The sequence below is a fragment of the Mycena indigotica genome (genome assembly GCF_014461135.1).
Source record: "Mycena indigotica strain 171206Taipei chromosome Unknown Mind.scaff0009, whole genome shotgun sequence".
In the NCBI taxonomy this organism is placed as follows: domain Eukaryota; kingdom Fungi; phylum Basidiomycota; class Agaricomycetes; order Agaricales; family Mycenaceae; genus Mycena; species Mycena indigotica.
In genome coordinates, this window is record NW_023503008.1 from 2,923,899 (window position 1) to 2,951,461 (window position 27,563).

At 52.3% G+C, this 27,563-nt stretch overlaps 4 protein-coding genes across 4 annotated transcripts; all 4 read left to right on the forward strand.

Annotated features, from left to right (window-relative positions):
* Positions 1 to 470: 470 nt before the first annotated feature.
* On the forward strand, positions 471 to 2,300 carry MIND_01068800 (uncharacterized protein; the record flags this gene model as incomplete). Its single annotated transcript, XM_037367264.1, has 5 exons — positions 471 to 699; positions 743 to 1,155; positions 1,200 to 1,826; positions 1,869 to 1,906; positions 2,117 to 2,300. The coding sequence occupies 5 exons, from the start codon at positions 471 to 473 to the stop codon at positions 2,298 to 2,300; spliced, it is 1,491 nt and encodes a 496-aa protein (XP_037216658.1).
* A 6,589-nt stretch (positions 2,301 to 8,889) lies between these two features.
* On the forward strand, positions 8,890 to 10,324 carry MIND_01068900 (uncharacterized protein; the record flags this gene model as incomplete). The annotated part of the gene is made up of 4 exons (XM_037367265.1): positions 8,890 to 9,118; positions 9,162 to 9,574; positions 9,619 to 10,245; positions 10,295 to 10,324. The coding sequence occupies 4 exons, from the start codon at positions 8,890 to 8,892 to the stop codon at positions 10,322 to 10,324; spliced, it is 1,299 nt and encodes a 432-aa protein (XP_037216659.1).
* A 6,989-nt stretch (positions 10,325 to 17,313) lies between these two features.
* Positions 17,314 to 18,747, forward strand: MIND_01069000 (uncharacterized protein; the record flags this gene model as incomplete). Its single annotated transcript, XM_037367266.1, has 4 exons — positions 17,314 to 17,542; positions 17,586 to 17,998; positions 18,043 to 18,668; positions 18,711 to 18,747. 4 exons carry the CDS (start codon positions 17,314 to 17,316, stop codon positions 18,745 to 18,747), a joined length of 1,305 nt encoding a protein of 434 aa, XP_037216660.1.
* A 6,986-nt stretch (positions 18,748 to 25,733) lies between these two features.
* Positions 25,734 to 27,563, forward strand: MIND_01069100 (uncharacterized protein; the record flags this gene model as incomplete). Its single annotated transcript, XM_037367267.1, has 5 exons — positions 25,734 to 25,962; positions 26,006 to 26,418; positions 26,463 to 27,089; positions 27,132 to 27,169; positions 27,380 to 27,563. The coding sequence occupies 5 exons, from the start codon at positions 25,734 to 25,736 to the stop codon at positions 27,561 to 27,563; spliced, it is 1,491 nt and encodes a 496-aa protein (XP_037216661.1).

Genomic DNA, 27,563 nt, shown 5'->3' on the forward strand with positions numbered 1-27,563 from the left:
CGCTCCTGGGGTGTTCTTCGCAAAGCTCAAGCTTCACGGTGAATCGGCTGGTTGCAACGAATGGGAGAAGAGCTTGCAAAATCTGTTGGCCCAAACTCTGCCTTCAATCAAGTAAGTGGATTCAACAGACATAGATAAAGTTTACCTGTTCAGTTTAGCATAATATTGCTGCCCGCGGTTACTTTTAGCTCCGGCCAGCGCAATCCTACAATGTGGGTGGTCTCAGAGGGCGAATCGGACTGTCGCACCTAATGCCATCTCTGACTCTGACCCGAGTTGGTTATGTAGTCGTTAAGTTGCCTTGCTAAGTGCCAAGCCAGCCAGCCGTTGGCGGATGAGATGGTAACAGGATTTTGGAAGGGGGAGTGCGGCGGAGCGAGGACACGCGCGATCGCGCTGCGCAGCAACATGTGTTGCCTGCGCGTCGTGACCGTGTCACCAACCTTCTCTCTGTGCCGCACCACCACATCATGATGCTCAACCTAGTCCTTCCTTTGCTATACCTATTCTCGCCGATGGTGTTGGGTTCACCCATTGGTGATTTGTTCTCCGTTATCGATAACTCAGACTCGCCGTCAGACTCGCCGCCCGATTCGCCTACAGACTCGCCGCCGACCTCGCCAACATCCTCTAAACTCGTGGTTGCACACTACATGGTGGGAAATACCAATAGATACCGAGTAGATGACTGGGAGACCCGTACGAACATTGATTTCAAACAATGTTGGCCTTATCGTTACAGACATTCAACGTGCCGACAACACTGGATTTGACGCCTTTGCGCTCAACATTGGCAACGACGCGTGGCAAATTGGTCAGCTGAAACGCGCCTTTGAAGCGGCGGGTCGCCATGAGAACTTCAACCTCTTCATCTCGCTCGATATGAACTCGATACCCTGCAACACCCAAGACGACGCCGGCTTTATGGACGCTATCAGCCAGTTCTTCGACGATCCTCAATATCAACTGTATGACGGCAAGCCTCTTCTATCAACTTTCTCTGGGCAAGACTGCACATTCGGTCATGCAAGTGTCGTCGATGGCTGGAAGTATGCTTTGAGCAGATCTCGGAGGATGATTCATTTCGTGCCGTCGTTTTTTGCGCAAGATGGCGGGTTTCCACATGACCTGGCAGCGATGGACGGAGGGTTCAATGTAGGGGTTTAAAAACTCGTTGTATGGCGGCTTACATTTTTCAGTGGAATTCAGCTTGGCCTGTCGGGCGTTCCAACATCTCGTTCCACTCAGACTCGAATTGGATCAACGATCTTGGCGGTCGCACCTACATGGCCGGTGTTTCTCCTTGGATGTTCGCACACTACTCGTCAGCAACGTTGAACAAGAACATGATCTACTACATGGACGAGTGGATGCTTACGAAACGCTGGGAGCAACTGATAGAACACCGTCAACAAGTCGATATTGTGCAAGCCATCACCTGGAATGACTTTGGCGAATCGCACTACATCGGACCTCTCCTGTCGTCAGAGTCGCAACCCGGTTCAGAAGAGTGGACAACGGGCTACGACCATACACCCTGGCTTGATCTGTTTGCTTTCTATATCAACGCATTCAAAACTGGGACGTACACTATTTCGCAAGACCGTATATTTCTTTGGGCTCGACTCTTTCCTGCGATGGCTGAAACTCCAGACCCCGTCGGACCACCACATAATCGTGAAATGACGCAAGATGCTGTTTGGGCAGTTTTTCTGCTCACGAAGCGGGGAGACATCCAACTGGAGTGTGGCGATCAGCAGCAGATATGGCGAAATGTACCCAGGGGTATTTCCAAGGTCCAAATTCCTCTGCAGAGCGACTGCCAGGTTAGTTCTCATTTTTCATGGGCTGTGCTAAGACGGTGCCAGGTCAAAGCTTTTGTTGGGAGAGCGGGTGAGAGCTTAGAGTTTGCGCCACGTTCAACACGCACCCGACCATGTACTGCATTTGTCCTAGATACCATTGGAATGAATCCGTTGCTTCACCTCAACGCTGCTTGCTCACCCATCGCAAAGGCTCGCAGCTCGCTAAGGCTCGCGCGAGTGCTCTAGTTATATACCTTTTTTGCCAAGAGTTACATGAATCTACTACGCGTCGCGTCCACCTCCCCGATCAGCTCCTCCTCCCTGCGCATCCCACTCCCGCTTCCACCGGCTTCTCATCGGCTCGACATCCCCGCATACCACCACTCCGTCCCTCCCACCTCCAACAAAAATGGTGAAATTCCGTTGAGAACTCGCCGAGAACGCCTTTTGATGGAGCGAGTGCAGTCGCGGGCAGGCCAAAATTGCAAGGCCTGAGACTGGCGAGGAATGCTGGCCTGCCAAAGTGATTGAAGCGGGCAAGGCCAAAGTCGCAGGCTTCCTTGATTGCTCTCTCAGATCGCGATGGCGCAAAACTGAGAAAAAGTAAGTTAGAATTCAAGCAGATTGGTAATAAACTCAAGGTCGCGCGTAAGTCTCGCATCGCAATATTGCAGGACTGAGAAAAAAAATAAGTGGATGCAACGGCAATAGTCTTTGCGGGACGGCGTGGAAGGCAGCGCTATAAGTCGCGTTTTGGGACTCAAAGGGTTGGTGAGGAAAGTCGTGAGCAGTGGGGATGGGGGATGGCAGCGCTATCGCAAGAGTTGGTTGGGCAAGCAAGCCGCTCCTGATTTCTCGGCTGGGCGATGAGTAACGTGTTGCGGGGCAATGAGGGCGTGTGGGAGAGCGCCAGTGTTGAGGATGGCGCGTAAGACTGTGTCGCGGGAGGCCCGGGAACCGAAGCATGGTGCTGAAGAGCACCCAGACGCGTTTGGCGTGGGTCGACAAGCACGACAACGAAGCGGACTAATGTGGTCGTCACTCGGATGGTGTTGAGCTACAATCCAAGTGAGGGCGGGCAGGAAGCCTGACGGCGTGTTTCGCACTCTCGGATCACGATATTGCAGGACTGAGAAAAAAAAAATCGGTGACGATGGCATCGCGGCACCGAGAGGGTTGATTATTCACAGCAGAAGAGCGGGGTTGTGTGCCGAGTAGCCGGCGGGAAGTTGCGTGCAATTGCGCGAGTGTGGCAGGGCACTATGAAATAATATTGGGCCGGCACGTACAAGGCGGCACTGTTGTGTTGCGCGGCGGGACACAAGTCGGAGGCCACGGGGACTGGATCGCAGCGCTGAGACACTGATGTCGCAAGGTTGCACAGCAGCTAACGGGACTGCTCGTGATCTCCCGCTGGCGGGGCAATGCTTCAGGGTAAGATGAGAGCGTTGTGGGAGAACACGTAGGGCAGGCCGGATTGATAGCATGTGGCGGATGGAAAGTTTGGTGTCGGGTTGGCCTCTTGCCAGCCACGGTAACGACTGGTATTGGCCTGCCGGAAGCCAGACCAGCAGCAGCGCCGCCAAGGTATGTCGTGTTGGTGACTGATCTTGTACACCACACCCAGAATTAGCCCATTGTTCTGGCTGGCGTGAAGCAACAAGGATGGGGGTGACGGCCGGAGAAGGAAAGAGTGATGGTGATGGTGGAGACTACCAGCGGGTGATGGCCGCACAGTGGAAGTCTTGGGGGAATGGTTAGGCGATGAATGAAGAAACAAAACAGTCGCACACACATGAAGAAGTGGGTCGGCAGCAGATAGCTGCCAACGGCAACTTTGTTAGGCCAACCTGTATGTTTGCCTCCGGCAGCAAAATCCCGCAAAAAATGAGCTGTTTTGACGTGTTTTTTGAGCGCAAAAGTGCACGCCAAAATCACCGGAAAATCCGGATCATTGATCGGATCGACGGCCGGCAGCCCGGCAACGGGTCCGGAACGCGGCATCAGGCGGGACATAACCTCCGAGGCTGATGGTTCATCAACAATGGGATTTTTTGATCATACCGGTAGGATTTTGCTGCAAATGGCAGCAGCCGCAGCATTGAGTCCAAGCGGTTATGTGTCGCCTCCGGCGGCAAAAAGTCTAACAAAAGTGAGTTTTTGAAATCAAAATGACGATGGGAAATTGCTTACGTAATCACCTATTTACATCTAATTTAATGTCAAAATCCTGCCCCAAATGGTAATTGGTCAACGAGAAAAAGTTTGTAAGGGCTGGCAAAAGCCACACGCGCCACCATGCACAATGATGATGGAGCCCGTCATGAAGACGGCTTGCTGGAAGTCTCTGTCAGTGCCACGGCTAACACGGACAAAAAAACATAAACTGACCTTATGGCCTGGCGTCACATAAGCACGCGCCGCTCTAGCATGTGAGGCATTGGCTGCTAGCACACGCTTGAAGCCCAGCAAACAGCAGAATTTGTAGACGCAAGCGAGGAGCTGCAGGAAAACAATGAGAACTCAACACATGAAGGAGAAAAAGAAAGACATACTATGTCAGTGCTGTTGAGTCAACTGTTTAAAGTGTGCGCGGAAATGAGGGGTCAAGTAGACAGAGTGTAGTTGTGTGGGTGGTTAGACAAGGGTGCGCCAAGTTGGGAGCAGGGCGCTGCGCTACCAGACACAGGAAGAAGCCGAGAGTCTACTTGTTGGTGGCCGCGTTTGAGTCCGTTGGCCGCCAGCACTGCACTGAGGTCAAAAGCAAAAATGTCAATTAGACGCATGAAGAAAAGGCGTGTTTGGGAGCTCACCGTGTGAAGTGAAGTGAACACAATGCTGTTGGCCATGGTCGAAGACAAGCAATTAAAGCCACTGGAACAACAAATGAGAACAGGGAAGAGTGCGCGTAAGAGAAGACATACCTGTGGGCAACGTGCGAGGTGTCGAGCACGGGATGGTAGTGGAGTTGGACAGAGAGAAATAGGAAGGTCACGAAGAGTGACCGCGGAGTTGCCGGTGATGACTTACGGAAACTCCGACGTCGGCTGGTGATATGTGACGAGTGGCGAGGGATGCCGGTAGTCATTGGAAATGATTTGAGCGTCGGCGGAGGATTAGGCGAGCGGCGGATGTGCGGAGAATGGAGCGAGCCGACAGCGGGAATGGCATAGAGCCCAGGGTCTAGGCGCGCTTAGGCAGAAGACATGTAAACCTGTGGGACCCAGGATTCAAACGAATCTTGGCTTAGGTGGTTGCCGATAGACAGTTTGACCATCGTCATTTTGTCCGTTTAACACACTTTTGTGTAGTTTTGGTTTGAAATCTAACATAGTCCACAGATGCTTGTGTTTCCACAAACATCGCTTTCCCCTTCTTTGATCCACCATTTTGTGGCTTGCGGGACGCGTCGCGACGTGTTGCTGATTCAGCTCTCCATCCTGACCGATAAGGCAATTTATTATGTTCTGAGTTTTGCCCTCATAACTTGCGTGATCAAGTACAGACAGGCGTGGGAAATAATGTTCAACACCACTGTATGTTATCCAGAGCTTCATCGCACTTATTTCTGCGCATGAGTGGACGTGATACACTATAAGATACATTCTACTGATAACAGAACAGCAGTACATCGCAAGCGCCGATAGACTTGCAAATGGTTAAGTGACATGTCACATGTCACCCCAGGCCTCTCCCGGGCCAATATTTGTCCCTCTGGTGTCTCCTACTGTGCGTTATTGCTCATATCCTCAAATCCACTATTTCACTTTCCGACCCTTAGGCGCGGCGGAGCTGGCCAGATCTCCCTATCAGCGTCAGCCGACAGGGATGATCCAGCGTGGGAGGTGTTTCATCGCAGCTCCGCCGCGCTCGATGCACCTTTATTCTGAAAACTTGCTTTCTGTACTTGTGTGGATACAAGCATAGACTTGGGAAGTTTGAGCCAGGAAAAGTGCAGGACACACAGATACTACAGTCTTCCTCCAGTCCCAACTGCTTGATTCCATCTCACACGCCCTCGGCACTCAATATCCGAAATCTTCAAATCAAGTATCTTAGGCGAATGTCAACTCCGCTGATCTCTTCAGCGCTCCGCTTCTCAACATGCCGTTACAGTGGGTATAAAAGCCTGGGACTTGTCTAGGCAAGTCCCATCGCCCTTTCCCTCCTTCTCTCACCACCTCTCTTCAATGTCGACATGCTCGCCGTCGTTCGCGTCTTGAACTTTCTCTTGTTGCCATCAACATACTGACAATTTCTATCTAGCCCACGCCCGACGTCGTCGTAGTCATCTTGCATTCGACACCACCAGCAGCCTCCAACAACGAGTTGGACGTTGGACTCAGTGTTGGATTGGGGTCGTTGACTGACTTGAGTTGCTTCCCAGGGTAACTGCCAGAGTCGTGATTTGCGGACTTGATGTTGGACGTGGTGGTGAGCAAGACTTGCGCAGCGCGAGTGAACCAGCTTGGCTTATTGACGCAGAGCTTTGGCGAAATCAGATTACGGAGTTGAGTCGGTTCGGGTTGTCGGAGGGAGATATGGTCGACTATAGTCACTTGCTGGTGAGTTTGGCTGTTAGCAACGTTGAATCTGCTCACTGACCTTCATTAAAGCTGTCTCTACGCCGCTCGGATTGCTCACAGACTTGATGTTGACGCGATATGTGATGCGGGCCACAGACGACATGTCGGTCTTTGCGTTGTGGACCTGGTTTGGGGCAACGCCGGGCCGCATTCGTGAGCCCGCTTGGCTTTTCACGCACTAACGGGAATACCGCAGTACCTTGACATGGTTTGGGTTGGAGCGCTGAAACGGGCGAGCTGATCCAAGACTATATTTGGTGAGTTTGCTGTTCAACGTTGAGAGTAACGTCAAACCCTCTTGTTAGTGCTGAAGAGAAACGGGCCGGCGTCGTCGTCTTGAGTTCGATCGATGCAAGTTGATGAATCGGAGGGAGGTGGTGACAGACTGAGGGCGGTTTGGATTGGACCGGAGGGAGAGCAAGCGATTCCGGCTATTTTTGTGAGTCTGCTGTCGACGGCTTTGGCGCAGCAACTGACCTAGCTTGACAGATGGTCCGTACTCTGCCTCTAACGTTGAGAGTTAGCCGGGTTGGATTAACTGCAGGCCAAGGTCGTGACATGCTTGATTTGGCTGGCCTGTTCGATAGCGTCATTGCTTGCCTCCGAGATGGCGGGTTGTCGGTTGCTCTTGGTCTGTCGTTCAAATCGACAACGACTGGGTTGCCGTTGTTGAGGCCGCTTGCACAAGCTCGGCGCGCTCGTTGTTGCTGTCGGCCACCAGCCTAGTGCGGAACGGAAAGTGAGTGTATCAAAATGTCCCGAGTCTGCCGACAACTCACCCGGACTCGTTAGAATCGCTGTCGTTGTTGGTCGTCGACCGTTGCTGGGTACAGTTTCTTGATGTTGGGTGGGTTTGCCGTCTAGAACGTTGAAAGCGATGCTGAATCTTTTTTTCAGTCGTTGATGCATTAGCAAGAAGGATGAGGTGATTGGCCGGACGGATGCGTTGAGCGGCAAGTTGTGGTTGATTGTGTAACTTGCTACCAGCACGGAAAGTCGGCCCGAAAAGACAGCGACGGTGGGCCGCCAATAACTTGCGCGGCCTTGTCTGCGCGGTTTGCTGGCGCATTCGTTGGTTGCGGGGCATGTAAGGCTAAGTCGATGGTAGAAAGCTTGCGCATCGCAGAAATGGCGGCCCGGCGTCTGTCGTTGAGAAACTTAAGTAGAGCAGGCTCTAGGAGGCGGTGGTGGTTACGGTGCAGCAGCGGACGTGGTTGTTCTTGACAAGCGTGAGTGTGGCTGTGGATTAGCCAGCGGCCCGCCGGAAGTCGAACACTTGTGGCATCTTACTCGTCGTTCAAAGGTGCGCTATGTTCTTCATTGACTTGCCTTACTTACAACGACTTCTAGTGCTTGGCTTCGACACTTGCGCTGTCCGCGCAACCTTGTGCTCCAGCCCGGCTCGCATCTGGCTACTCGGATGACTGCCCATACGCACCGTAAGGTGCGTTGCTGGTGTTCTTCATTGATTTCGAATTACAATACTTAGCTTCATTGGTGCGTGCTGACGTTGTTATTTTGTGTTGCGCTAACTGGGTTGTTAGCTACTTGTGGAGATTTTAGCGCAGAACGCGCACCTCATCACTCGTCGTTTTCAATGGTGCATCATTTGTGTTTATGTTCATCTATACACTTGGTGAGTTTTGTCTAATGCCAAAGCTGCTCACTGACCTTCCAGTTTTCTTCCTTTCAGCATGCCCGCGTTCTCCACAGTCCGCGAAAGACGATTACGCGCACGAGTGTATGGATCAGCTCAAGTCTGCTTGAGATTGAGTGAGTGTGCCGCCCAAAACTGGAGAGAGCGAGTACTAACGCAGCAGAACGGCGGGTTGGCGGACAAGAGGCGGCAAACGCGAATGAGCTCGCAAGTAGAGGCCCTTTGACACAAAACAGTAAGTAAGTCAGTATCAAAAACTCGTTTCACGCGCTGACCTTCAAGTTTTGCAGCGAGTACGGACGTGAATACTAGCTTATTGTTGGAAGTACCCGTTGGCCGCGGCCCTGCAGGGCAAGTCTGCGTTGTAGTCGCGCTCCTGGGGTGTTCTTCGCAAAGCTCAAGCTTCACGGTGAATCGGCTGGTTGCAACGAATGGGAGAAGAGCTTGCAAAATCTGTTGGCCCAAACTCTGCCTTCAATCAAGTAAGTGGATTCAACAGACATAGATAAAGTTTACCTGTTCAGTTTAGCATAATATTGCTGCCCGCGGTTACTTTTAGCTCCGGCCAGCGCAATCCTACAATGTGGGTGGTCTCAGAGGGCGAATCGGACTGTCGCACCTAATGCCATCTCTGACTCTGACCCGAGTTGGTTATGTAGTCGTTAAGTTGCCTTGCTAAGTGCCAAGCCAGCCAGCCGTTGGCGGATGAGATGGTAACAGGATTTTGGAAGGGGGAGTGCGGCGGAGCGAGGACACGCGCGATCGCGCTGCGCAGCAACATGTGTTGCCTGCGCGTCGTGACCGTGTCACCAACCTTCTCTCTGTGCCGCACCACCACATCATGATGCTCAACCTAGTCCTTCCTTTGCTATACCTATTCTCGCCGATGGTGTTGGGTTCACCCATTGGTGATTTGTTCTCCGTTATCGATAACTCAGACTCGCCGTCAGACTCGCCGCCCGATTCGCCTACAGACTCGCCGCCGACCTCGCCAACATCCTCTAAACTCGTGGTTGCACACTACATGGTGGGAAATACCAATAGATACCGAGTAGATGACTGGGAGACCCGTACGAACATTGATTTCAAACAATGTTGGCCTTATCGTTACAGACATTCAACGTGCCGACAACACTGGATTTGACGCCTTTGCGCTCAACATTGGCAACGACGCGTGGCAAATTGGTCAGCTGAAACGCGCCTTTGAAGCGGCGGGTCGCCATGAGAACTTCAACCTCTTCATCTCGCTCGATATGAACTCGATACCCTGCAACACCCAAGACGACGCCGGCTTTATGGACGCTATCAGCCAGTTCTTCGACGATCCTCAATATCAACTGTATGACGGCAAGCCTCTTCTATCAACTTTCTCTGGGCAAGACTGCACATTCGGTCATGCAAGTGTCGTCGATGGCTGGAAGTATGCTTTGAGCAGATCTCGGAGGATGATTCATTTCGTGCCGTCGTTTTTTGCGCAAGATGGCGGGTTTCCACATGACCTGGCAGCGATGGACGGAGGGTTCAATGTAGGGGTTTAAAAACTCGTTGTATGGCGGCTTACATTTTTCAGTGGAATTCAGCTTGGCCTGTCGGGCGTTCCAACATCTCGTTCCACTCAGACTCGAATTGGATCAACGATCTTGGCGGTCGCACCTACATGGCCGGTGTTTCTCCTTGGATGTTCGCACACTACTCGTCAGCAACGTTGAACAAGAACATGATCTACTACATGGACGAGTGGATGCTTACGAAACGCTGGGAGCAACTGATAGAACACCGTCAACAAGTCGATATTGTGCAAGCCATCACCTGGAATGACTTTGGCGAATCGCACTACATCGGACCTCTCCTGTCGTCAGAGTCGCAACCCGGTTCAGAAGAGTGGACAACGGGCTACGACCATACACCCTGGCTTGATCTGTTTGCTTTCTATATCAACGCATTCAAAACTGGGACGTACACTATTTCGCAAGACCGTATATTTCTTTGGGCTCGACTCTTTCCTGCGATGGCTGAAACTCCAGACCCCGTCGGACCACCACATAATCGTGAAATGACGCAAGATGCTGTTTGGGCAGTTTTTCTGCTCACGAAGCGGGGAGACATCCAACTGGAGTGTGGCGATCAGCAGCAGATATGGCGAAATGTACCCAGGGGTATTTCCAAGGTCCAAATTCCTCTGCAGAGCGACTGCCAGGTTAGTTCTCATTTTTCATGGGCTGTGCTAAGACGGTGCCAGGTCAAAGCTTTTGTTGGGAGAGCGGGTGAGAGCTTAGAGTTTGCGCCACGTTCAACACGCACCCGACCATGTACTGCATTTGTCCTAGATACCATTGGAATGAATCCGTTGCTTCACCTCAACGCTGCTTGCTCACCCATCGCAAAGGCTCGCAGCTCGCTAAGGCTCGCGCGAGTGCTCTAGTTATATACCTTTTTTTGCCAAGAGTTACATGAATCTACTACGCGTCGCGTCCACCTCCCCGATCAGCTCCTCCTCCCTGCGCATCCCACTCCCGCTTCCACCGGCTTCTCATCGGCTCGACATCCCCGCATACCACCACTCCGTCCCTCCCACCTCCAACAAAAATGGTGAAATTCCGTTGAGAACTCGCCGAGAACGCCTTTTGATGGAGCGAGTGCAGTCGCGGGCAGGCCAAAATTGCAAGGCCTGAGACTGGCGAGGAATGCTGGCCTGCCAAAGTGATTGAAGCGGGCAAGGCCAAAGTCGCAGGCTTCCTTGATTGCTCTCTCAGATCGCGATGGCGCAAAACTGAGAAAAAGTAAGTTAGAATTCAAGCAGATTGGTAATAAACTCAAGGTCGCGCGCGTAAGTCTCGCATCGCAATATTGCAGGACTGAGAAAAAAAATAAGTGGATGCAACGGCAATAGTCTTTGCGGGACGGCGTGGAAGGCAGCGCTATAAGTCGCGTTTTGGGACTCAAAGGGTTGGTGAGGAAAGTCGTGAGCAGTGGGGATGGGGGATGGCAGCGCTATCGCAAGAGTTGGTTGGGCAAGCAAGCCGCTCCTGATTTCTCGGCTGGGCGATGAGTAACGTGTTGCGGGGCAATGAGGGCGTGTGGGAGAGCGCCAGTGTTGAGGATGGCGCGTAAGACTGTGTCGCGGGAGGCCCGGGAACCGAAGCATGGTGCTGAAGAGCACCCAGACGCGTTTGGCGTGGGTCGACAAGCACGACAACGAAGCGGACTAATGTGGTCGTCACTCGGATGGTGTTGAGCTACAATCCAAGTGAGGGCGGGCAGGAAGCCTGACGGCGTGTTTCGCACTCTCGGATCACGATATTGCAGGACTGAGAAAAAAAAAAATCGGTGACGATGGCATCGCGGCACCGAGAGGGTTGATTATTCACAGCAGAAGAGCGGGGTTGTGTGCCGAGTAGCCGGCGGGAAGTTGCGTGCAATTGCGCGAGTGTGGCAGGGCACTATGAAATAATATTGGGCCGGCACGTACAAGGCGGCACTGTTGTGTTGCGCGGCGGGACACAAGTCGGAGGCCACGGGGACTGGATCGCAGCGCTGAGACACTGATGTCGCAAGGTTGCACAGCAGCTAACGGGACTGCTCGTGATCTCCCGCTGGCGGGGCAATGCTTCAGGGTAAGATGAGAGCGTTGTGGGAGAACACGTAGGGCAGGCCGGATTGATAGCATGTGGCGGATGGAAAGTTTGGTGTCGGGTTGGCCTCTTGCCAGCCACGGTAACGACTGGTATTGGCCTGCCGGAAGCCAGACCAGCAGCAGCGCCGCCAAGGTATGTCGTGTTGGTGACTGATCTTGTACACCACACCCAGAATTAGCCCATTGTTCTGGCTGGCGTGAAGCAACAAGGATGGGGGTGACGGCGCGGAGAAGGAAAGAGTGATGGTGATGGTGGAGACTACCAGCGGGTGATGGCCGCACAGTGGAAGTCTTGGGGGAATGGTTAGGCGATGAATGAAGAAACAAAACAGTCGCACACACATGAAGAAGTGGGTCGGCAGCAGATAGCTGCCAACGGCAACTTTGTTAGGCCAACCTGTATGTTTGCCTCCGGCAGCAAAATCCCGCAAAAAATGAGCTGTTTTGACGTGTTTTTTGAGCGCAAAAGTGCACGCCAAAATCACCGGAAAATCCGGATCATTGATCGGATCGACGGCCGGCAGCCCGGCAACGGGTCCGGAACGCGGCATCAGGCGGGACATAACCTCCGAGGCTGATGGTTCATCAACAATGGGATTTTTTGATCATACCCGGTAGGATTTTGCTGCAAATGGCAGCAGCCGCAGCATTGAGTCCAAGCGGTTATGTGTCGCCTCCGGCGGCAAAAAGTCTAACAAAAGTGAGTTTTTTGAAATCAAAATGACGATGGGAAATTGCTTACGTAATCACCTATTTACATCTAATTTAATGTCAAAATCCTGCCCCAAATGGTAATTGGTCAACGAGAAAAAGTTTGTAAGGGCTGGCAAAAGCCACACGCGCCACCATGCACAATGATGATGGAGCCCGTCATGAAGACGGCTTGCTGGAAGTCTCTGTCAGTGCCACGGCTAACACGGACAAAAAAACATAAACTGACCTTATGGCCTGGCGTCACATAAGCACGCGCCGCTCTAGCATGTGAGGCATTGGCTGCTAGCACACGCTTGAAGCCCAGCAAACAGCAGAATTTGTAGACGCAAGCGAGGAGCTGCAGGAAAACAATGAGAACTCAACACATGAAGGAGAAAAAGAAAGACATACTATGTCAGTGCTGTTGAGTCAACTGTTTAAAGTGTGCGCGGAAATGAGGGGTCAAGTAGACAGAGTGTAGTTGTGTGGGTGGTTAGACAAGGGTGCGCCAAGTTGCGAGCAGGGCGCTGCGCTACCAGACACAGGAAGAAGCCGAGAGTCTACTTGTTGGTGGCCGCGTTTGAGTCCGTTGGCCGCCAGCACTGCACTGAGGTCAAAAGCAAAAATGTCAATTAGACGCATGAAGAAAAGGCGTGTTTGGGAGCTCACCGTGTGAAGTGAAGTGAACACAATGCTGTTGGCCATGGTCGAAGACAAGCAATTAAAGCCACTGGAACAACAAATGAGAACAGGGAAGAGTGCGCGTAAGAGAAGACATACCTGTGGGCAACGTGCGAGGTGTCGAGCACGGGATGGTAGTGGAGTTGGACAGAGAGAAATAGGAAGGTCACGAAGAGTGACCGCGGAGTTGCCGGTGATGACTTACGGAAACTCCGACGTCGGCTGGTGATATGTGACGAGTGGCGAGGGATGCCGGTAGTCATTGGAAATGATTTGAGCGTCGGCGGAGGATTAGGCGAGCGGCGGATGTGCGGAGAATGGAGCGAGCCGACAGCGGGAATGGCATAGAGCCCAGGGTCTAGGCGCGCTTAGGCAGAAGACATGTAAACCTGTGGGACCCAGGATTCAAACGAATCTTGGCTTAGGTGGTTGCCGATAGACAGTTTGACCATCGTCATTTTGTCCGTTTAACACACTTTTGTGTAGTTTTGGTTTGAAATCTAACATAGTCCACAGATGCTTGTGTTTCCACAAACATCGCTTTCCCCTTCTTTGATCCACCATTTTGTGGCTTGCGGGACGCGTCGCGACGTGTTGCTGATTCAGCTCTCCATCCTGACCGATAAGGCAATTTATTATGTTCTGAGTTTTGCCCTCATAACTTGCGTGATCAAGTACAGACAGGCGTGGGAAATAATGTTCAACACCACTGTATGTTATCCAGAGCTTCATCGCACTTATTTCTGCGCATGAGTGGACGTGATACACTATAAGATACATTCTACTGATAACAGAACAGCAGTACATCGCAAGCGCCGATAGACTTGCAAATGGTTAAGTGACATGTCACATGTCACCCCAGGCCTCTCCCGGGCCAATATTTGTCCCTCTGGTGTCTCCTACTGTGCGTTATTGCTCATATCCTCAAATCCACTATTTCACTTTCCGACCCTTAGGCGCGGCGGAGCTGGCCAGATCTCCCTATCAGCGTCAGCCGACAGGGATGATCCAGCGTGGGAGGTGTTTCATCGCAGCTCCGCCGCGCTCGATGCACCTTTATTCTGAAAACTTGCTTTCTGTACTTGTGTGGATACAAGCATAGACTTGGGAAGTTTGAGCCAGGAAAAGTGCAGGACACACAGATACTACAGTCTTCCTCCAGTCCCAACTGCTTGATTCCATCTCACACGCCCTCGGCACTCAATATCCGAAATCTTCAAATCAAGTATCTTAGGCGAATGTCAACTCCGCTGATCTCTTCAGCGCTCCGCTTCTCAACATGCCGTTACAGTGGGTATAAAAGCCTGGGACTTGTCTAGGCAAGTCCCATCGCCCTTTCCCTCCTTCTCTCACCACCTCTCTTCAATGTCGACATGCTCGCCGTCGTTCGCGTCTTGAACTTTCTCTTGTTGCCATCAACATACTGACAATTTCTATCTAGCCCACGCCCGACGTCGTCGTAGTCATCTTGCATTCGACACCACCAGCAGCCTCCAACAACGAGTTGGACGTTGGACTCAGTGTTGGATTGGGGTCGTTGACTGACTTGAGTTGCTTCCCAGGGTAACTGCCAGAGTCGTGATTTGCGGACTTGATGTTGGACGTGGTGGTGAGCAAGACTTGCGCAGCGCGAGTGAACCAGCTTGGCTTATTGACGCAGAGCTTTGGCGAAATCAGATTACGGAGTTGAGTCGGTTCGGGTTGTCGGAGGGAGATATGGTCGACTATAGTCACTTGCTGGTGAGTTTGGCTGTTAGCAACGTTGAATCTGCTCACTGACCTTCATTAAAGCTGTCTCTACGCCGCTCGGATTGCTCACAGACTTGATGTTGACGCGATATGTGATGCGGGCCACAGACGACATGTCGGTCTTTGCGTTGTGGACCTGGTTTGGGGCAACGCCGGGCCGCATTCGTGAGCCCGCTTGGCTTTTCACGCACTAACGGGAATACCGCAGTACCTTGACATGGTTTGGGTTGGAGCGCTGAAACGGGCGAGCTGATCCAAGACTATATTTGGTGAGTTTGCTGTTCAACGTTGAGAGTAACGTCAAACCCTCTTGTTAGTGCTGAAGAGAAACGGGCCGGCGTCGTCGTCTTGAGTTCGATCGATGCAAGTTGATGAATCGGAGGGAGGTGGTGACAGACTGAGGGCGGTTTGGATTGGACCGGAGGGAGAGCAAGCGATTCCGGCTATTTTTGTGAGTCTGCTGTCGACGGCTTTGGCGCAGCAACTGACCTAGCTTGACAGATGGTCCGTACTCTGCCTCTAACGTTGAGAGTTAGCCGGGTTGGATTAACTGCAGGCCAAGGTCGTGACATGCTTGATTTGGCTGGCCTGTTCGATAGCGTCATTGCTTGCCTCCGAGATGGCGGGTTGTCGGTTGCTCTTGGTCTGTCGTTCAAATCGACAACGACTGGGTTGCCGTTGTTGAGGCCGCTTGCACAAGCTCGGCGCGCTCGTTGTTGCTGTCGGCCACCAGCCTAGTGCGGAACGGAAAGTGAGTGTATCAAAATGTCCCGAGTCTGCCGACAACTCACCCGGACTCGTTAGAATCGCTGTCGTTGTTGGTCGTCGACCGTTGCTGGGTACAGTTTCTTGATGTTGGGTGGGTTTGCCGTCTAGAACGTTGAAAGCGATGCTGAATCTTTTTTTCAGTCGTTGATGCATTAGCAAGAAGGATGAGGTGATTGGCCGGACGGATGCGTTGAGCGGCAAGTTGTGGTTGATTGTGTAACTTGCTACCAGCACGGAAAGTCGGCCCGAAAAGACAGCGACGGTGGGCCGCCAATAACTTGCGCGGCCTTGTCTGCGCGGTTTGCTGGCGCATTCGTTGGTTGCGGGGCATGTAAGGCTAAGTCGATGGTAGAAAGCTTGCGCATCGCAGAAATGGCGGCCCGGCGTCTGTCGTTGAGAAACTTAAGTAGAGCAGGCTCTAGGAGGCGGTGGTGGTTACGGTGCAGCAGCGGACGTGGTTGTTCTTGACAAGCGTGAGTGTGGCTGTGGATTAGCCAGCGGCCCGCCGGAAGTCGAACACTTGTGGCATCTTACTCGTCGTTCAAAGGTGCGCTATGTTCTTCATTGACTTGCCTTACTTACAACGACTTCTAGTGCTTGGCTTCGACACTTGCGCTGTCCGCGCAACCTTGTGCTCCAGCCCGGCTCGCATCTGGCTACTCGGATGACTGCCCATACGCACCGTAAGGTGCGTTGCTGGTGTTCTTCATTGATTTCGAATTACAATACTTAGCTTCATTGGTGCGTGCTGACGTTGTTATTTTGTGTTGCGCTAACTGGGTTGTTAGCTACTTGTGGAGATTTTAGCGCAGAACGCGCACCTCATCACTCGTCGTTTTCAATGGTGCATCATTTGTGTTTATGTTCATCTATACACTTGGTGAGTTTTGTCTAATGCCAAAGCTGCTCACTGACCTTCCAGTTTTCTTCCTTTCAGCATGCCCGCGTTCTCCACAGTCCGCGAAAGACGATTACGCGCACGAGTGTATGGATCAGCTCAAGTCTGCTTGAGATTGAGTGAGTGTGCCGCCCAAAACTGGAGAGAGCGAGTACTAACGCAGCAGAACGGCGGGTTGGCGGACAAGAGGCGGCAAACGCGAATGAGCTCGCAAGTAGAGGCCCTTTGACACAAAACAGTAAGTAAGTCAGTATCAAAAACTCGTTTCACGCGCTGACCTTCAAGTTTTGCAGCGAGTACGGACGTGAATACTAGCTTATTGTTGGAAGTACCCGTTGGCCGCGGCCCTGCAGGGCAAGTCTGCGTTGTAGTCGCGCTCCTGGGGTGTTCTTCGCAAAGCTCAAGCTTCACGGTGAATCGGCTGGTTGCAACGAATGGGAGAAGAGCTTGCAAAATCTGTTGGCCCAAACTCTGCCTTCAATCAAGTAAGTGGATTCAACAGACATAGATAAAGTTTACCTGTTCAGTTTAGCATAATATTGCTGCCCGCGGTTACTTTTAGCTCCGGCCAGCGCAATCCTACAATGTGGGTGGTCTCAGAGGGCGAATCGGACTGTCGCACCTAATGCCATCTCTGACTCTGACCCGAGTTGGTTATGTAGTCGTTAAGTTGCCTTGCTAAGTGCCAAGCCAGCCAGCCGTTGGCGGATGAGATGGTAACAGGATTTTGGAAGGGGGAGTGCGGCGGAGCGAGGACACGCGATCGCGCTGCGCAGCAACATGTGTTGCCTGCGCGTCGTGACCGTGTCACCAACCTTCTCTCTGTGCCGCACCACCACATCATGATGCTCAACCTAGTCCTTCCTTTGCTATACCTATTCTCGCCGATGGTGTTGGGTTCACCCATTGGTGATTTGTTCTCCGTTATCGATAACTCAGACTCGCCGTCAGACTCGCCGCCCGATTCGCCTACAGACTCGCCGCCGACCTCGCCAACATCCTCTAAACTCGTGGTTGCACACTACATGGTGGGAAATACCAATAGATACCGAGTAGATGACTGGGAGACCCGTACGAACATTGATTTCAAACAATGTTGGCCTTATCGTTACAGACATTCAACGTGCCGACAACACTGGATTTGACGCCTTTGCGCTCAACATTGGCAACGACGCGTGGCAAATTGGTCAGCTGAAACGCGCCTTTGAAGCGGCGGGTCGCCATGAGAACTTCAACCTCTTCATCTCGCTCGATATGAACTCGATACCCTGCAACACCCAAGACGACGCCGGCTTTATGGACGCTATCAGCCAGTTCTTCGACGATCCTCAATATCAACTGTATGACGGCAAGCCTCTTCTATCAACTTTCTCTGGGCAAGACTGCACATTCGGTCATGCAAGTGTCGTCGATGGCTGGAAGTATGCTTTGAGCAGATCTCGGAGGATGATTCATTTCGTGCCGTCGTTTTTTGCGCAAGATGGCGGGTTTCCACATGACCTGGCAGCGATGGACGGAGGGTTCAATGTAGGGGTTTAAAAACTCGTTGTATGGCGGCTTACATTTTTCAGTGGAATTCAGCTTGGCCTGTCGGGCGTTCCAACATCTCGTTCCACTCAGACTCGAATTGGATCAACGATCTTGGCGGTCGCACCTACATGGCCGGTGTTTCTCCTTGGATGTTCGCACACTACTCGTCAGCAACGTTGAACAAGAACATGATCTACTACATGGACGAGTGGATGCTTACGAAACGCTGGGAGCAACTGATAGAACACCGTCAACAAGTCGATATTGTGCAAGCCATCACCTGGAATGACTTTGGCGAATCGCACTACATCGGACCTCTCCTGTCGTCAGAGTCGCAACCCGGTTCAGAAGAGTGGACAACGGGCTACGACCATACACCCTGGCTTGATCTGTTTGCTTTCTATATCAACGCATTCAAAACTGGGACGTACACTATTTCGCAAGACCGTATATTTCTTTGGGCTCGACTCTTTCCTGCGATGGCTGAAACTCCAGACCCCGTCGGACCACCACATAATCGTGAAATGACGCAAGATGCTGTTTGGGCAGTTTTTCTGCTCACGAGCGGGGAGACATCCAACTGGAGTGTGGCGATCAGCAGCAGATATGGCGAAATGTACCCAGGGGTATTTCCAAGGTCCAAATTCCTCTGCAGAGCGACTGCCAGGTTAGTTCTCATTTTTCATGGGCTGTGCTAAGACGGTGCCAGGTCAAAGCTTTTGTTGGGAGAGCGGGTGAGAGCTTAGAGTTTGCGCCACGTTCAACACGCACCCGACCATGTACTGCATTTGTCCTAGATACCATTGGAATGAATCCGTTGCTTCACCTCAACGCTGCTTGCTCACCCATCGCAAAGGCTCGCAGCTCGCTAAGGCTCGCGCGAGTGCTCTAGTTATATACCTTTTTTTGCCAAGAGTTACATGAATCTACTACGCGTCGCGTCCACCTCCCCGATCAGCTCCTCCTCCCTGCGCATCCCACTCCCGCTTCCACCGGCTTCTCATCGGCTCGACATCCCCGCATACCACCACTCCGTCCCTCCCACCTCCAACAAAAATGGTGAAATTCCGTTGAGAACTCGCCGAGAACGCCTTTTGATGGAGCGAGTGCAGTCGCGGGCAGGCCAAAATTGCAAGGCCTGAGACTGGCGAGGAATGCTGGCCTGCCAAAGTGATTGAAGCGGGCAAGGCCAAAGTCGCAGGCTTCCTTGATTGCTCTCTCAGATCGCGATGGCGCAAAACTGAGAAAAAGTAAGTTAGAATTCAAGCAGATTGGTAATAAACTCAAGGTCGCGCGCGTAAGTCTCGCATCGCAATATTGCAGGACTGAGAAAAAAAATAAGTGGATGCAACGGCAATAGTCTTTGCGGGACGGCGTGGAAGGCAGCGCTATAAGTCGCGTTTTGGGACTCAAAGGGTTGGTGAGGAAAGTCGTGAGCAGTGGGGATGGGGGATGGCAGCGCTATCGCAAGAGTTGGTTGGGCAAGCAAGCCGCTCCTGATTTCTCGGCTGGGCGATGAGTAACGTGTTGCGGGGCAATGAGGGCGTGTGGGAGAGCGCCAGTGTTGAGGATGGCGCGTAAGACTGTGTCGCGGGAGGCCCGGGAACCGAAGCATGGTGCTGAAGAGCACCCAGACGCGTTTGGCGTGGGTCGACAAGCACGACAACGAAGCGGACTAATGTGGTCGTCACTCGGATGGTGTTGAGCTACAATCCAAGTGAGGGCGGGCAGGAAGCCTGACGGCGTGTTTCGCACTCTCGGATCACGATATTGCAGGACTGAAAAAAAAAATCGGTGACGATGGCATCGCGGCACCGAGAGGGTTGATTATTCACAGCAGAAGAGCGGGGTTGTGTGCCGAGTAGCCGGCGGGAAGTTGCGTGCAATTGCGCGAGTGTGGCAGGGCACTATGAAATAATATTGGGCCGGCACGTACAAGGCGGCACTGTTGTGTTGCGCGGCGGGACACAAGTCGGAGGCCACGGGGACTGGATCGCAGCGCTGAGACACTGATGTCGCAAGGTTGCACAGCAGCTAACGGGACTGCTCGTGATCTCCCGCTGGCGGGGCAATGCTTCAGGGTAAGATGAGAGCGTTGTGGGAGAACACGTAGGGCAGGCCGGATTGATAGCATGTGGCGGATGGAAAGTTTGGTGTCGGGTTGGCCTCTTGCCAGCCACGGTAACGACTGGTATTGGCCTGCCGGAAGCCAGACCAGCAGCAGCGCCGCCAAGGTATGTCGTGTTGGTGACTGATCTTGTACACCACACCCAGAATTAGCCCATTGTTCTGGCTGGCGTGAAGCAACAAGGATGGGGGTGACGGCGCGGAGAAGGAAAGAGTGATGGTGATGGTGGAGACTACCAGCGGGTGATGGCCGCACAGTGGAAGTCTTGGGGGAATGGTTAGGCGATGAATGAAGAAACAAAACAGTCCACACACATGAAGAAGTGGGTCGGCAGCAGATAGCTGCCAACGGCAACTTTGTTAGGCCAACCTGTATGTTTGCCTCCGGCAGCAAAATCCCCAAAAAATGAGCTGTTTTGACGTGTTTTTTGAGCGCAAAAGTGCACGCCAAAATCACCGGAAAATCCGGATCATTGATCGGATCGACGGCCGGCAGCCCGGCAACGGGTCCGGAACGCGGCATCAGGCGGGACATAACCTCCGAGGCTGATGGTTCATCAACAATGGGATTTTTTGATCATACCCGGTAGGATTTTGCTGCAAATGGCAGCAGCCGCAGCATTGAGTCCAAGCGGTTATGTGTCGCCTCCGGCGGCAAAAAGTCTAACAAAAGTGAGTTTTTTGAAATCAAAATGACGATGGGAAATTGCTTACGTAATCACCTATTTACATCTAATTTAATGTCAAAATCCTGCCCCAAATGGTAATTGGTCAACGAGAAAAAGTTTGTAAGGGCTGGCAAAAGCCACACGCGCCACCATGCACAATGATGATGGAGCCCGTCATGAAGACGGCTTGCTGGAAGTCTCTGTCAGTGCCACGGCTAACACGGACAAAAAAACATAAACTGACCTTATGGCCTGGCGTCACATAAGCACGCGCCGCTCTAGCATGTGAGGCATTGGCTGCTAGCACACGCTTGAAGCCCAGCAAACAGCAGAATTTGTAGACGCAAGCGAGGAGCTGCAGGAAAACAATGAGAACTCAACACATGAAGGAGAAAAAGAAAGACATACTATGTCAGTGCTGTTGAGTCAACTGTTTAAAGTGTGCGCGGAAATGAGGGGTCAAGTAGACAGAGTGTAGTTGTGTGGGTGGTTAGACAAGGGTGCGCCAAGTTGCGAGCAGGGCGCTGCGCTACCAGACACAGGAAGAAGCCGAGAGTCTACTTGTTGGTGGCCGCGTTTGAGTCCGTTGGCCGCCAGCACTGCACTGAGGTCAAAAGCAAAAATGTCAATTAGACGCATGAAGAAAAGGCGTGTTTGGGAGCTCACCGTGTGAAGTGAAGTGAACACAATGCTGTTGGCCATGGTCGAAGACAAGCAATTAAAGCCACTGGAACAACAAATGAGAACAGGGAAGAGTGCGCGTAAGAGAAGACATACCTGTGGGCAACGTGCGAGGTGTCGAGCACGGGATGGTAGTGGAGTTGGACAGAGAGAAATAGGAAGGTCACGAAGAGTGACCGCGGAGTTGCCGGTGATGACTTACGGAAACTCCGACGTCGGCTGGTGATATGTGACGAGTGGCGAGGGATGCCGGTAGTCATTGGAAATGATTTGAGCGTCGGCGGAGGATTAGGCGAGCGGCGGATGTGCGGAGAATGGAGCGAGCCGACAGCGGGAATGGCATAGAGCCCAGGGTCTAGGCGCGCTTAGGCAGAAGACATGTAAACCTGTGGGACCCAGGATTCAAACGAATCTTGGCTTAGGTGGTTGCCGATAGACAGTTTGACCATCGTCATTTTGTCCGTTTAACACACTTTTGTGTAGTTTTGGTTTGAAATCTAACATAGTCCACAGATGCTTGTGTTTCCACAAACATCGCTTTCCCCTTCTTTGATCCACCATTTTGTGGCTTGCGGGACGCGTCGCGACGTGTTGCTGATTCAGCTCTCCATCCTGACCGATAAGGCAATTTATTATGTTCTGAGTTTTGCCCTCATAACTTGCGTGATCAAGTACAGACAGGCGTGGGAAATAATGTTCAACACCACTGTATGTTATCCAGAGCTTCATCGCACTTATTTCTGCGCATGAGTGGACGTGATACACTATAAGATACATTCTACTGATAACAGAACAGCAGTACATCGCAAGCGCCGATAGACTTGCAAATGGTTAAGTGACATGTCACATGTCACCCCAGGCCTCTCCCGGGCCAATATTTGTCCCTCTGGTGTCTCCTACTGTGCGTTATTGCTCATATCCTCAAATCCACTATTTCACTTTCCGACCCTTAGGCGCGGCGGAGCTGGCCAGATCTCCCTATCAGCGTCAGCCGACAGGGATGATCCAGCGTGGGAGGTGTTTCATCGCAGCTCCGCCGCGCTCGATGCACCTTTATTCTGAAAACTTGCTTTCTGTACTTGTGTGGATACAAGCATAGACTTGGGAAGTTTGAGCCAGGAAAAGTGCAGGACACACAGATACTACAGTCTTCCTCCAGTCCCAACTGCTTGATTCCATCTCACACGCCCTCGGCACTCAATATCCGAAATCTTCAAATCAAGTATCTTAGGCGAATGTCAACTCCGCTGATCTCTTCAGCGCTCCGCTTCTCAACATGCCGTTACAGTGGGTATAAAAGCCTGGGACTTGTCTAGGCAAGTCCCATCGCCCTTTCCCTCCTTCTCTCACCACCTCTCTTCAATGTCGACATGCTCGCCGTCGTTCGCGTCTTGAACTTTCTCTTGTTGCCATCAACATACTGACAATTTCTATCTAGCCCACGCCCGACGTCGTCGTAGTCATCTTGCATTCGACACCACCAGCAGCCTCCAACAACGAGTTGGACGTTGGACTCAGTGTTGGATTGGGGTCGTTGACTGACTTGAGTTGCTTCCCAGGGTAACTGCCAGAGTCGTGATTTGCGGACTTGATGTTGGACGTGGTGGTGAGCAAGACTTGCGCAGCGCGAGTGAACCAGCTTGGCTTATTGACGCAGAGCTTTGGCGAAATCAGATTACGGAGTTGAGTCGGTTCGGGTTGTCGGAGGGAGATATGGTCGACTATAGTCACTTGCTGGTGAGTTTGGCTGTTAGCAACGTTGAATCTGCTCACTGACCTTCATTAAAGCTGTCTCTACGCCGCTCGGATTGCTCACAGACTTGATGTTGACGCGATATGTGATGCGGGCCACAGACGACATGTCGGTCTTTGCGTTGTGGACCTGGTTTGGGGCAACGCCGGGCCGCATTCGTGAGCCCGCTTGGCTTTTCACGCACTAACGGGAATACCGCAGTACCTTGACATGGTTTGGGTTGGAGCGCTGAAACGGGCGAGCTGATCCAAGACTATATTTGGTGAGTTTGCTGTTCAACGTTGAGAGTAACGTCAAACCCTCTTGTTAGTGCTGAAGAGAAACGGGCCGGCGTCGTCGTCTTGAGTTCGATCGATGCAAGTTGATGAATCGGAGGGAGGTGGTGACAGACTGAGGGCGGTTTGGATTGGACCGGAGGGAGAGCAAGCGATTCCGGCTATTTTTGTGAGTCTGCTGTCGACGGCTTTGGCGCAGCAACTGACCTAGCTTGACAGATGGTCCGTACTCTGCCTCTAACGTTGAGAGTTAGCCGGGTTGGATTAACTGCAGGCCAAGGTCGTGACATGCTTGATTTGGCTGGCCTGTTCGATAGCGTCATTGCTTGCCTCCGAGATGGCGGGTTGTCGGTTGCTCTTGGTCTGTCGTTCAAATCGACAACGACTGGGTTGCCGTTGTTGAGGCCGCTTGCACAAGCTCGGCGCGCTCGTTGTTGCTGTCGGCCACCAGCCTAGTGCGGAACGGAAAGTGAGTGTATCAAAATGTCCCGAGTCTGCCGACAACTCACCCGGACTCGTTAGAATCGCTGTCGTTGTTGGTCGTCGACCGTTGCTGGGTACAGTTTCTTGATGTTGGGTGGGTTTGCCGTCTAGAACGTTGAAAGCGATGCTGAATCTTTTTTCAGTCGTTGATGCATTAGCAAGAAGGATGAGGTGATTGGCCGGACGGATGCGTTGAGCGGCAAGTTGTGGTTGATTGTGTAACTTGCTACCAGCACGGAAAGTCGGCCCGAAAAAGACAGCGACGGTGGGCCGCCAATAACTTGCGCGGCCTTGTCTGCGCGGTTTGCTGGCGCATTCGTTGGTTGCGGGGCATGTAAGGCTAAGTCGATGGTAGAAAGCTTGCGCATCGCAGAAATGGCGGCCCGGCGTCTGTCGTTGAGAAACTTAAGTAGAGCAGGCTCTAGGAGGCGGTGGTGGTTACGGTGCAGCAGCGGACGTGGTTGTTCTTGACAAGCGTGAGTGTGGCTGTGGATTAGCCAGCGGCCCGCCGGAAGTCGAACACTTGTGGCATCTTACTCGTCGTTCAAAGGTGCGCTATGTTCTTCATTGACTTGCCTTACTTACAACGACTTCTAGTGCTTGGCTTCGACACTTGCGCTGTCCGCGCAACCTTGTGCTCCAGCCCGGCTCGCATCTGGCTACTCGGATGACTGCCCATACGCACCGTAAGGTGCGTTGCTGGTGTTCTTCATTGATTTCGAATTACAATACTTAGCTTCATTGGTGCGTGCTGACGTTGTTATTTTGTGTTGCGCTAACTGGGTTGTTAGCTACTTGTGGAGATTTTAGCGCAGAACGCGCACCTCATCACTCGTCGTTTTCAATGGTGCATCATTTGTGTTTATGTTCATCTATACACTTGGTGAGTTTTGTCTAATGCCAAAGCTGCTCACTGACCTTCCAGTTTTCTTCCTTTCAGCATGCCCGCGTTCTCCACAGTCCGCGAAAGACGATTACGCGCACGAGTGTATGGATCAGCTCAAGTCTGCTTGAGATTGAGTGAGTGTGCCGCCCAAAACTGGAGAGAGCGAGTACTAACGCAGCAGAACGGCGGGTTGGCGGACAAGAGGCGGCAAACGCGAATGAGCTCGCAAGTAGAGGCCCTTTGACACAAAACAGTAAGTAAGTCAGTATCAAAAACTCGTTTCACGCGCTGACCTTCAAGTTTTGCAGCGAGTACGGACGTGAATACTAGCTTATTGTTGGAAGTACCCGTTGGCCGCGGCCCTGCAGGGCAAGTCTGCGTTGTAGTCGCGCTCCTGGGGTGTTCTTCGCAAAGCTCAAGCTTCACGGTGAATCGGCTGGTTGCAACGAATGGGAGAAGAGCTTGCAAAATCTGTTGGCCCAAACTCTGCCTTCAATCAAGTAAGTGGATTCAACAGACATAGATAAAGTTTACCTGTTCAGTTTAGCATAATATTGCTGCCCGCGGTTACTTTTAGCTCCGGCCAGCGCAATCCTACAATGTGGGTGGTCTCAGAGGGCGAATCGGACTGTCGCACCTAATGCCATCTCTGACTCTGACCCGAGTTGGTTATGTAGTCGTTAAGTTGCCTTGCTAAGTGCCAAGCCAGCCAGCCGTTGGCGGATGAGATGGTAACAGGATTTTGGAAGGGGGAGTGCGGCGGAGCGAGGACACGCGCGATCGCGCTGCGCAGCAACATGTGTTGCCTGCGCGTCGTGACCGTGTCACCAACCTTCTCTCTGTGCCGCACCACCACATCATGATGCTCAACCTAGTCCTTCCTTTGCTATACCTATTCTCGCCGATGGTGTTGGGTTCACCCATTGGTGATTTGTTCTCCGTTATCGATAACTCAGACTCGCCGTCAGACTCGCCGCCCGATTCGCCTACAGACTCGCCGCCGACCTCGCCAACATCCTCTAAACTCGTGGTTGCACACTACATGGTGGGAAATACCAATAGATACCGAGTAGATGACTGGGAGACCCGTACGAACATTGATTTCAAACAATGTTGGCCTTATCGTTACAGACATTCAACGTGCCGACAACACTGGATTTGACGCCTTTGCGCTCAACATTGGCAACGACGCGTGGCAAATTGGTCAGCTGAAACGCGCCTTTGAAGCGGCGGGTCGCCATGAGAACTTCAACCTCTTCATCTCGCTCGATATGAACTCGATACCCTGCAACACCCAAGACGACGCCGGCTTTATGGACGCTATCAGCCAGTTCTTCGACGATCCTCAATATCAACTGTATGACGGCAAGCCTCTTCTATCAACTTTCTCTGGGCAAGACTGCACATTCGGTCATGCAAGTGTCGTCGATGGCTGGAAGTATGCTTTGAGCAGATCTCGGAGGATGATTCATTTCGTGCCGTCGTTTTTTGCGCAAGATGGCGGGTTTCCACATGACCTGGCAGCGATGGACGGAGGGTTCAATGTAGGGGTTTAAAAACTCGTTGTATGGCGGCTTACATTTTTCAGTGGAATTCAGCTTGGCCTGTCGGGCGTTCCAACATCTCGTTCCACTCAGACTCGAATTGGATCAACGATCTTGGCGGTCGCACCTACATGGCCGGTGTTTCTCCTTGGATGTTCGCACACTACTCGTCAGCAACGTTGAACAAGAACATGATCTACTACATGGACGAGTGGATGCTTACGAAACGCTGGGAGCAACTGATAGAACACCGTCAACAAGTCGATATTGTGCAAGCCATCACCTGGAATGACTTTGGCGAATCGCACTACATCGGACCTCTCCTGTCGTCAGAGTCGCAACCCGGTTCAGAAGAGTGGACAACGGGCTACGACCATACACCCTGGCTTGATCTGTTTGCTTTCTATATCAACGCATTCAAAACTGGGACGTACACTATTTCGCAAGACCGTATATTTCTTTGGGCTCGACTCTTTCCTGCGATGGCTGAAACTCCAGACCCCGTCGGACCACCACATAATCGTGAAATGACGCAAGATGCTGTTTGGGCAGTTTTTCTGCTCACGAAGCGGGGAGACATCCAACTGGAGTGTGGCGATCAGCAGCAGATATGGCGAAATGTACCCAGGGGTATTTCCAAGGTCCAAATTCCTCTGCAGAGCGACTGCCAGGTTAGTTCTCATTTTTCATGGGCTGTGCTAAGACGGTGCCAGGTCAAAGCTTTTGTTGGGAGAGCGGGTGAGAGCTTAGAGTTTGCGCCACGTTCAACACGCACCCGACCATGTACTGCATTTGTCCTAGATACCATTGGAATGAATCCGTTGCTTCACCTCAACGCTGCTTGCTCACCCATCGCAAAGGCTCGCAGCTCGCTAAGGCTCGCGCGAGTGCTCTAGTTATATACCTTTTTTGCCAAGAGTTACATGAATCTACTACGCGTCGCGTCCACCTCCCCGATCAGCTCCTCCTCCCTGCGCATCCCACTCCCGCTTCCACCGGCTTCTCATCGGCTCGACATCCCCGCATACCACCACTCCGTCCCTCCCACCTCCAACAAAAATGGTGAAATTCCGTTGAGAACTCGCCGAGAACGCCTTTTGATGGAGCGAGTGCAGTCGCGGGCAGGCCAAAATTGCAAGGCCTGA